The sequence below is a fragment of the Camelina sativa genome, chromosome 17 (assembly GCF_000633955.1).
Source record: "Camelina sativa cultivar DH55 chromosome 17, Cs, whole genome shotgun sequence".
Lineage (NCBI taxonomy): Eukaryota > Viridiplantae > Streptophyta > Magnoliopsida > Brassicales > Brassicaceae > Camelina > Camelina sativa.
In genome coordinates, this window is record NC_025701.1 from 8,084,559 (window position 1) to 8,094,028 (window position 9,470).

General features: G+C 39.1%; 5 protein-coding genes across 8 annotated transcripts in view; 1 reads left to right on the plus strand and 4 right to left on the minus strand.

Annotated features, from left to right (window-relative positions):
- The window catches only part of LOC104759269, a 1,438-nt gene extending 1,359 nt beyond the window's left edge, over positions 1-79 (minus strand). The window contains exon 1 of the mRNA XM_010482213.2: positions 71-79. Coding sequence (XP_010480515.1) covers positions 71-79 — 9 coding nt within the window. The remainder of the gene's footprint in view (positions 1-70) is intronic.
- On the minus strand, positions 485-3,562 carry LOC104756083 (telomere repeat-binding factor 4-like). Of its 4 annotated transcripts, none has more exons than XM_010478606.1 (6): positions 3,248-3,562; positions 2,092-2,324; positions 1,884-1,968; positions 1,309-1,392; positions 870-1,155; positions 485-763 (listed from the first exon to the last, which is right to left on the minus strand). In XM_010478606.1, the coding sequence occupies exons 1-6, from the start codon at positions 3,395-3,397 to the stop codon at positions 732-734; spliced, it is 870 nt and encodes a 289-aa protein (XP_010476908.1). In that variant the 5' UTR covers positions 3,398-3,562; the 3' UTR covers positions 485-731. The 4 variants fall into 4 exon arrangements, with proteins under 4 accessions (XP_010476908.1, XP_010476906.1, XP_010476907.1 ...); XM_010478604.1 differs by having other exon boundaries at positions 1,291-1,392; XM_010478605.1 differs by having other exon boundaries at positions 1,309-1,395.
- LOC104756085 (mitochondrial import inner membrane translocase subunit TIM23-1) lies at positions 3,783-4,725 on the plus strand. The gene has a single exon (XM_010478607.2). It carries the CDS (start codon positions 3,877-3,879, stop codon positions 4,438-4,440), a length of 564 nt encoding a protein of 187 aa, XP_010476909.1. The 5' UTR covers positions 3,783-3,876; the 3' UTR covers positions 4,441-4,725.
- Positions 5,357-6,334, minus strand: LOC109130215 (U-box domain-containing protein 35-like). The gene has a single exon (XM_019239548.1). The coding sequence runs from the start codon at positions 6,256-6,258 to the stop codon at positions 5,794-5,796; it is 465 nt and encodes a 154-aa protein (XP_019095093.1). The 5' UTR covers positions 6,259-6,334; the 3' UTR covers positions 5,357-5,793.
- Positions 6,349-9,464, minus strand: LOC104756086 (U-box domain-containing protein 35; the record flags this gene model as incomplete). Its single annotated transcript, XM_019238870.1, has 10 exons — positions 9,086-9,464; positions 8,912-9,009; positions 8,704-8,825; positions 8,401-8,619; positions 8,119-8,311; positions 7,978-8,034; positions 7,799-7,876; positions 7,294-7,701; positions 6,852-7,215; positions 6,349-6,763 (listed from the first exon to the last, which is right to left on the minus strand). Coding segments are annotated over exons 1-10 (2,111 nt in total), but the record flags the coding sequence as incomplete, so codon positions are not given.

Consider the following 9,470-nt stretch of genomic DNA (forward strand, 5'->3'; position numbering starts at 1 on the left):
GTGTGACTTTTTTTTTTTTTTTTCAGATCTCGGTTTACGAGCAAATTAAAAAAAGACACTCTACTTAAACCCGGACCATCTTTTTTTTTGGTTCAATTCAACCCCGCTAATCTTTATTCTCTACCAAATTTTCCCCAAACTATAAAAATTCAATCTGAAGCCCATAAAATGAAGATTTTATTTTCTTTATTTAGAAAATTACGTCATTAAGATTTAAAATTCGTTCATGTCATAGTCCATTCTTCCAAAAACTGTATTGGTAAATATTAAATAACAGTACTATTTATAGAAAGACAAGTTAATATTGCGTGACACTCAAGAGTCTCAAATCTATACATTGATAATGGGTAAATTTGAGCAAGTAATCTCTGCCAACTTGTTCTCTTCGGTTAGTTTACGACTGGTCAAAGTCCTTAACCTCCAAAAAATCCTTGATTATGTAGTTTTTCAAGCTAAAAATCATCTGGTTTTTAAAAGCACACAATACAACAAAAAATAATACGATTCTTTCCAACCACACCAAAAATTTATGTTTGGGCTAAATTACTCGACTACCTAATTTTATGATGATAAAATGAAAGAAAGTTTAAGTGTTATTTTTGTCCAAACATATTTCTAAAGTTGTTAATCATAAAAACAAAGGAAGAAGATAACGCAAAAAGCTAATAGCCTATTTATCAACAAGCAACTCCAAAGATTCTGTGCTGCTTCCTTTTTTTGTCCCATCATCCTCAATCCAGGAACATAATATTTCCCTGACAACCTGCAACAACAGAACAAATTTGACAAAGATTAGACACCAAAGATTTCTACAAGGAAGAATACTCTGAGAATATATAGTGTGTCAGGATTCTTTTTAATTCATTTACATTCTTCGTGCATCTCTCTCGCTATCACTAGCATATACTCTGCCTGTCTTGCCAGATTCATCATTCTCTCTATCTCTTCTGACGATCCTTTCACCACATCTAATTTGTTCTCTACTTCCACGAGCTTATAAGCTGCGGTTATTGAAGCTTCACCAACCATCTCCTGTGAAATAGAGGGCCCTTGACTGTGTGTCTGCCTGGGTTTCGGGTTCGTCTCTTTTGGTCTCGCTACTTGTGGTGTTCTTGGTACCAAGCTATTGTCATTCATCTTGTAGAAGTTCTGTGTCTGTTGTGTGTATTGTTGCATTTTTGAAGAACCAAAACATAAAAAAAAAAAATATATAATAATAAGCAGGAATGAGGAAACAACACAGACCAAGAAAGATTGCGCACTTGTTCAACCAAGGCTTTCAAGACTTACTGATTTTAAGTGGCTAACCTTTTCAAGTTTTCCCTGAGCAGCAAGCCTCCTCAATCTTGAACTAAGCATCCTTCTGAAATTTGGTGGTGCTCCATGTCGTTGCTGCTATACACATACCAGACCGTTATCATGAATTTGATCATTACATCACAAACTTATCCATTTACAGGGTTAGCTGCTAAGACTGATAATGGATACTGAACCTAATAGAGCTCTATAGTATTTTTTTTTTTAAGATTATCATACTGACTTCAATGCAATAACTAGGATCAAACTATAATCGTAATGAATGGTTGAATAATATAAGACTTTACATTGATAACTCTGATTGACAGACGAAACGTTGAGACAGATGAATAGATACGACTCAAGTAATTTAAATTTGCCAAAACCAATGCTTCATTCTCATCTCTAAGTGGTACAATGATTGTGTAGTTCAGAATTCAAGATAAGATTGGTGTTTAACTGTTTATATTGCTCATTAGATTAGCTTGACTTTGCTTTCAGCATAACTTAATAAGCAGCTTGCGAAATAGATCATTGTTTCAGTGATGACAACTGCAGAATAAAGAGAGCGCCAAAATATGACTAACCTCAATGCAGTTGTAAATTGCACTGACATCAGATCCATTAACATCCGTCAAGGCTGAAAGAGCTTCAAATATCATTCCATCATATCTTCATAAAACAATGGCTCATCAGAAGCGTAACAATGCAAGTAGACTAGCAATTTACAGTACTTATGAAATCGCCACAGGATTAAGTACTGGCTCAGAAAAGAAGGAAGTAATGAAAACAAACCTGGGAACATTCTTCGCATCAACCACAATGTTACAAAACTCCTCAATGTTTTCAGAAGATACTTTACGGATAAGTTTAGCAACTGGAGAAGGGATAGCATTAGGGATATGATTAACGGTAGCGGCAGCTGCAGCGGAAGCCAGATCAAAAGCAGCAGCTTTGATTTTTGGTGTCCTTATCTTATCCTTAGAGCCTTGAATGCCAGGGGCAACACTTAAATTACGCCACTTATCCTAAAACATATGAAACATCGGATGACTAAGATTCGTGTTTCATAGGTAAACAAATAAAGGAGACAGTGCTAATTTTCAAATCCTGAATAGATGAAATAAAATGAAGACAGAGATATCAACCTCAAAGTTCAGACTCAACAATACATACTTTCTTTAGGTTTGAAAATTTGTGTTCGTATCTCGATTATTTTTTGAAAAATCCTTTGACATAAGAAGACAAAAATCATCATAGACAATGATCGACTAAAATTGGTTCTCCTAAACTAAAATCAGAAAAGAGTAAAACGAAAAAGAGAAGGATACCGATCACCTGCGTTAAACCTAAAGTTTCAAAATTTTGTCGTGCAAACCATAATTAGAGGTTCTACTTGCATTGCATTTGATAGAACAAGTACACATTTTCTATAACTGTCTTAGCAAATCAAACACTCAGGTAATATGAAGACCTTCTCGCAGGTGAAAACTACAGAAGAAACAGAGAAGACAACCTGTCCACTTGACTCACCAGAGTCAAAAACCCCCAGTCTAAACTCAAATTCAAGAAAAAAATCTACAAATTATAAACTTTCTTCAGGAAACTAATACTCAAATAAAGCAACTAAAATTTAAAGTCTAGTACACAGAAATAGTCAATATTAGAAGTAACACATCACCACACTAAAAATCATCATTTGGGGAAAAAGACAAACACAAACGACGTACTCAATTCATATTAGTAACATACTCTCAAACCAAAGCATTGGGAGAAGATTGAATCAATCACAAAATTTCAAATTTCAACTTCAGACGTATTCAATTAACAAACTGATCATTCCCGTTGTGCTTTTAAACTCAATAATTAGGGTTTCCCATGTTTCAACAACAGCTAGTAAAAAAAAGAGTAATTGAAGAAGACGATAATGATTAAAAATAAAATAAAAAACCTTGAGGTCGATGTTGGAACGGTTAGAGAGCTGCCCATCGAATTCGGGATCGCGGAGGATATTCTTCCACTTTCCGGGACCGTGCTTTCTAACACCGGCGAGTAACGCTTCCTCTTCCTCCGCCGTCCATTTGAGCTTCTGGTTTCCCATCTCTTCTTCTATTGCTTCTGTTATCGCCTCTTTGTGTAGCTTCTTCGTTTTTGTGTTTATCACAATCACAAATCAAATATTATTGGTGACAAAAGAACTCGCCGCCGATTCTTCCGCCGCGCTTTGTCCCCAATAACTTATTGCTTTTTTTTATTATTATTATTATTCAATCAAATCCATATAAAATATTTTTTTTATATACAGTATCTGTGTATATTGAACAAAGTGGGGTTGTTATGGTAGCATTTACAATTTAAGTAACATATTATGTAAAAGTTTGAAAACTATAGGGTCCAAATTGGGAAAAACTTAAACTGGGGATACATTTTGGGTTAAATTATTCTAAATAAAACACCAGGGGTCAAATTCGAATCAATCACAAAATCTTACCAACCCTAAAAAATGTCTCATTTCGAATTCTGAGCTTTTCTCTTCCTCTCTCTCTCTCACTCACTCCGTCCCCACTCCGTCGTCTTCGAATGGCGATCAATCAGAGCTCCGATCACGAGTCCGACGAAAACACGCGTCTTTACCATCCTTACCAAAACTACCAAGTCCCGATCAAAGCTCAGTATCTTTACAAGCTCCCTACTTCTCCAGAATTCCTCTTCACGGAAGAGTCACTCAAGCAGCGTCGATCATGGGGAGAAAACCTCACCTTCTACACAGGGGTAGGTTATCTCGGCGGCTCTGTAGCCGGTGCTACAGCTGGGGTCTTCTCCGGTATCAGGAGCTTTGAAAATGGAGACACGACTAAGCTTAAAATCAACAGGATTTTGAATTCGTCTGGTCAGGCAGGTCGCACTTGGGGTAATAGGATTGGGGTGTTAGGGTTGATCTATGCAGGGGTTGAGAGTGGTGTGGTGGCGGTAACTGATAAAGACGATGTTTGGACCAGTGTTGTCGCTGGTCTTGGAACCGGAGCGGTTTATAGGGCAGCTCGAGGAGTGAGATCTGCGGCTGTGGCTGGTGCTCTTGGCGGAGTAGCGGCTGGTGCTGTTGTGGCTGGGAAGCAGGTTTTCAAGCGCTATGCTCACATATGAAGAACCGGAGTGATCTTTAGGGATAGGGAAATCATAAAAATCAGAGCTTTCTGGGGTAGAATTCTGGTTTTCATATAGCAAGATTTAACCTTGAGAACCTTTATTTATATATAATAACAATAATAATAAAGGTTTTACCGTTTGGTATTTGAATCTCCATGAGTTCTTGCTTATGTTCATGCTAGTTTTTGTTATATGCTGTGCCTCTTTTTCAATTGTCCAAAAAGCGTGAATGTTGTTGTTATCAGACTGACTCAAGAGGTGAAATGGTTTCATTCTCATTTCCTCTATCTTTCATCATTTTGTAAAGAAGAGTAGTTTAAACTGTTCACACTATGTGATTGTTCGACTGTGGTATTCACCAGTGATTGTTTGGCTGTGTTATTCACCAGTGTTGATGGCTCATTTATTAACAGTTGGCCATCTAATCTCTACAAGCATTTCTGAGTTATCTTAAGCTCTTGGCTTCTCGACTTTTTCTTATTGTATGTGATTGTTCGTTGGTCCAGAACGTGCGAGTATCACACATGTTCCTTAGTTGTTCTCATTTTCTTACCTTGCGGGACTTTCTGTTGAAGTTTTTCGTTTCATCTCTGAAATTTCTCTAGGTAACGACTTCAACAACATGTTTCATTATATAATGTGGATCTGTTGTGGATTTCTCCTTTTTGCCTCTCAAGTCTCATCAAGTATCTTTTGCTTTTTGCATGCTGTGTATTAAGTCTAAGCCGGTGTTGTCTCAAATTGACAAACTGCCTTGTCTGCTAACATTGCTGGTGCAGCTCTGACAGGTATTCCCTTAGTTTTGGCTTCTCTATTAAAAAAATTTTGTGTGATTACTTGCGTCAAAAAATTTATGTTCAAATAAGATAGGCTGAAATTTCTGTGTCTTAGAAAATATTTTATTGTGCTGCAGATGGAATGCTCTTGCGCAAAGGTGAGTTGAACTTGCAAGGGCGAGACAACTCTTCTATAAGAAAGGTGTTTTTTTCAAGAGACCAAAAAATAAAGTGTTTGATATACAAAATAGGAACTTCGACAGTATGGGAGATCAACATTGAACTTTGGGTGGAGTACAAATCAGGAAAGACTGACAGCAAATTCCATCGCATTGGCTTGTTTATGATAATGTAAATCGCCTTCGTCTAATAAGTATGGGAGGGCATCGGATGCTTAAACTGAACAAGTTCATCGCAGATCTCAGAGATAGCCAATGTTGCTTGACTTTGTTCTACGTCGAAGTTCCAATGTTTTTGTCAATAGGAAGTTCTCAATGCATCCTCTATCTGCATGATTGAAATAGAGACTCAGGAATCAAAGAAGTTGAAATTGTATTCCTTTTCGAGATGAAGATTAATCTGTTATTGCAGGTTCTAATAAACCAACCTGAGAGGAAGATATTGGGGAAAGAGGAACCGAATTGTGAGCACGTGACACAGAAAATATTCTGTTGGAGTTACATACTTCATGATCCTCTGTTGCAAACTCCCGTAGTTTGCTCAGTGCGGGCAGCAAAACGGAAGCAAGATCAGGTCTGTCCTTTTTCCGCAGCTCGCAGCACTGCAGAGCCAACTGAGCTAGAACCAGAGTCTCTTCTTCAGGCCAGTCTGATATTTTTGGATCCAAAACTTCTCTGAGTCTCTTCTTCTCAATTGCTTTCTCTACTCTATGGCTTAAACCCATTGCTGGCATCGCTGTGATGATTTGCAGAAGCACCACACCAAATGAGTACAAGTCAGACTTCACTCCAAGCATTCCCGTTTGCTGGTACTCGGGGTCGATGTAACAAAATGTACCTGTTTCAGCGATTGGATACATGTTAGGACACCAAAAGGAGATGGAAAGAGTAGATTTGTTTGGTTTAAGGTAATATGAAAGTATTACCGGCTGCAGCAGTCATGTAATATNCCAACCTGAGAGGAAGATATTGGGGAAAGAGGAACCGAATTGTGAGCACGTGACACAGAAAATATTCTGTTGGAGTTACATACTTCATGATCCTCTGTTGCAAACTCCCGTAGTTTGCTCAGTGCGGGCAGCAAAACGGAAGCAAGATCAGGTCTGTCCTTTTTCCGCAGCTCGCAGCACTGCAGAGCCAACTGAGCTAGAACCAGAGTCTCTTCTTCAGGCCAGTCTGATATTTTTGGATCCAAAACTTCTCTGAGTCTCTTCTTCTCAATTGCTTTCTCTACTCTATGGCTTAAACCCATTGCTGGCATCGCTGTGATGATTTGCAGAAGCACCACACCAAATGAGTACAAGTCAGACTTCACTCCAAGCATTCCCGTTTGCTGGTACTCGGGGTCGATGTAACAAAATGTACCTGTTTCAGCGATTGGATACATGTTAGGACACCAAAAGGAGATGGAAAGATTAGATTTGTTTGGTTTAAGGTAATATGAAAGTATTACCGGCTGCAGCAGTCATATGATACTGGCTGAAGCTATCAGCAATAGCGGGAGGTACCAACCGAGCTAAACCAACATCACTGATTTTGCTAATGAAATGTCTGTCTAGCAGAATGTTTGCTGGCTTCAGATCTCGATGTACTAGTGGCTCGGGTTTGGCCTGGTGAAGGAAAAGAAGTCCTGTAGCAATCTCAGCAGCGATTCTGAACCGTTCTCTCCAAGATAATGGTGGAGTATTATCTTTGCAGAAGAGACGATCTTCTAGTGTTCCATTTTCCATGTACTCATACACAAGACAGCCATACTCGGGACAAGCACCGAGGAGGATCACCATGTTAGGGTGCCTCATGCAACTTAGAACCTCGATCTGGTGAGAAAAACATATGCAAATTAGTATGGAGAAGACATGCAATATATTAGGGATGATGTCAGATTATATTACTACCTCTTGGTTGAACTGCTTCAGGCCTTGTGAAATATCTGACTTCAAGATTTTGATGGCAACAGAAGTGTTTTCAAGAACGGCTTTATACACAGGTCCATACCCGCCTTCCCCAATCTTTAGAGTATTTGAAAACCCGTCTGTAGCACTTTCAACATCTCTTATGCTATATCTTCTGTAGGATATACTATTGGCCATCTTCTGTTCCTTGAACCTGGCCTGCATCTCCACAAGTCTTCTCTTGTGGGTATCCATTTCCGCTAGACGTTGTGCCATTTCAGCTGCTTGGATCGCACTCTGTGTTTTCTGCTTATCCATCTCAGACAAAGCCCTAAGCATCTCTCTTGCTGCCTTTGATTCCTCCAGCTTTTCAGTTTCCACGGTAGCTCTAGGTACTTGAAGATGAGGGGCCTGCAAGCATTCATTCAATGTCTGATATTAGTCACTCATATTTGGGACCTTTTCAAGGAGGCATTCTCGGCTGTCCACATGGAAGTAAGTATCTTACACTTTCTCTACACATGGAAGCGTTAAACTGCTGCAATTCGAGTCTCAATCTTCTCACCTCTGCTTCAAGATTTTGATCCTGAGCATATCATGCACAAAGAACACACATCTCAGAACCATGCACTTGACATTCTGCATACCCGAAAAAACCAAATCGACGTTTTTGGAACATTTATTTACCTGATGTTCAGTGATAATTTCCCCAGATAAGCCTTCCTCTCCATCAGTCATCTCAGACTACAAATTTGAAAGAAAATGTAAAAGGCCAGAAAAATTGGAGGCAAGATTGTCGATTTGAAACGTGATGAGGATACTACTAACCATGGATGTGGAAGAGTGCGGGCTTCCACCATAGGTGGATCGTCCTAGGATGCTGTAGAAACTAGCATTTGATTCAGCACTGTGACCGCTGGAAGAGGATTCATTGCTAAGCTCTGACAGAGGACTCCTGTTAATGGTTGGCTTGTAATGAGGTTTAGGTGGAGAAAAATCTCCTTTTAACGCAGGAGATGACCTGCAAGAATGATAAACCAATGATTCCTGTGAAGTAAAAAAAGCAATGATTCACCAGACAGAACGGGATGAAATAATCATGTTAATTACCTTCCGGGTTCACTGGAAGGGGTATAACTTGGTGGACCAGGATCAGACATCATTGCGGGTTTTTTTGAAGGAGGAGGAGAGTGTTGAGGACCTTGAGGTGTCAGAGTCCGAGTCGCTGATCTGCTTGTTATGAGCCTACCTTTAGACACAATAAAGACAGCACATGTATCTGGAGCTGTTTTAAGCAATGTCGTTGGCACATCTGCGCTCTTAAACTTCCTGGTTAAGACCATAGCAGAGAGTATTAGCATTCATGCAACCGAAGTTTGAGATTAGTAGGTTATATGAGAGAAAGATAGAGACTTGAGGAAGGAATTTCGCGCAGAGGCTCCAAGGACTATATTTGCAATGGAATTATTGGTGATGTAGTCAATAATTGCACTCGAGATGTCAATATCGTGAAGAAGAACCTCAGTTGCTATAATCTGAGAGAACATATATAACGAGGTCAGAGCTGTATATAAACATATGTGTGATTGTTGTAAACACGAAAGAGAGATTGATCTCTGACCCCTTTCCGAGCACAGAATCCTCTAAAGGGAAGGAAGAACTGGTGCGCCTCTTCCTGGTTGTCATGTGTATCCTCTGTGTTCTCTCCTGCACCAATTCCTGTTATAAGATATATCATTAGATTGATTGATGATGGTGGTGATGATGCTATAGATGATGATAACGATGCCATTACTCAATTTGGTTTGAACATGGAGAAGGATACAGTTTGAAGAATCGACGATGATATTATCGACAGCCCATTTCAAAGCGTGTTGGCTGTTTTTATCTTTATCAATGGCTACGGCGGTAACTGCTTTAGTGTCTTTTCCTTTAAGTCTTCTTGCAGCCATCTTTCTAAGCCCTCGAGATGATAATGTCTGAAACTTGTTTCTCGAGAAACTAGAAAAGACTTGTGGCCTTTTTAGCCTCAGGAGGAGGAAATGAGGAGACAGAATGACAATGAAAATGGTAAAGAAATTGAGAAGAGAAGAGGGGAGAAGAGAAAACAGATGTTAACTGTTTTTGTTTGTTGGGAAAATTCAAACCTTATAATGGTTTCTGCACTTTGCTAAATTTAG

Bases quoted from the DNA above. Each gene is read 5' to 3' on its own strand.
- LOC104756085 (XM_010478607.2), top strand. From the start codon at position 3,877: ATGGCGATCAATCAGAGCTCCGATCACGAGTCCGACGAAAACACGCGT.
- LOC104756083 (XM_010478603.1), bottom strand. From the start codon at position 3,397: ATGGGAAACCAGAAGCTCAAATGGACGGCGGAGGAAGAGGAAGCGTTA. The intron at 2,325-3,247 runs GTTTTTTATTTT...CATATGTTTTAG, and splicing joins GTTCCAACATCGACCTCAAG to GATAAGTGGCGTAATTTAAG. The intron at 764-869 runs GTAAATGAATTA...CTGTTGTTGCAG, and splicing joins GAGAGAGATGCACGAAGAAT to GTTGTCAGGGAAATATTATG.
- LOC109130215 (XM_019239548.1), bottom strand. From the start codon at position 6,258: ATGTATCCAATCGCTGAAACAGGTACATTTTGTTACATCGACCCCGAG.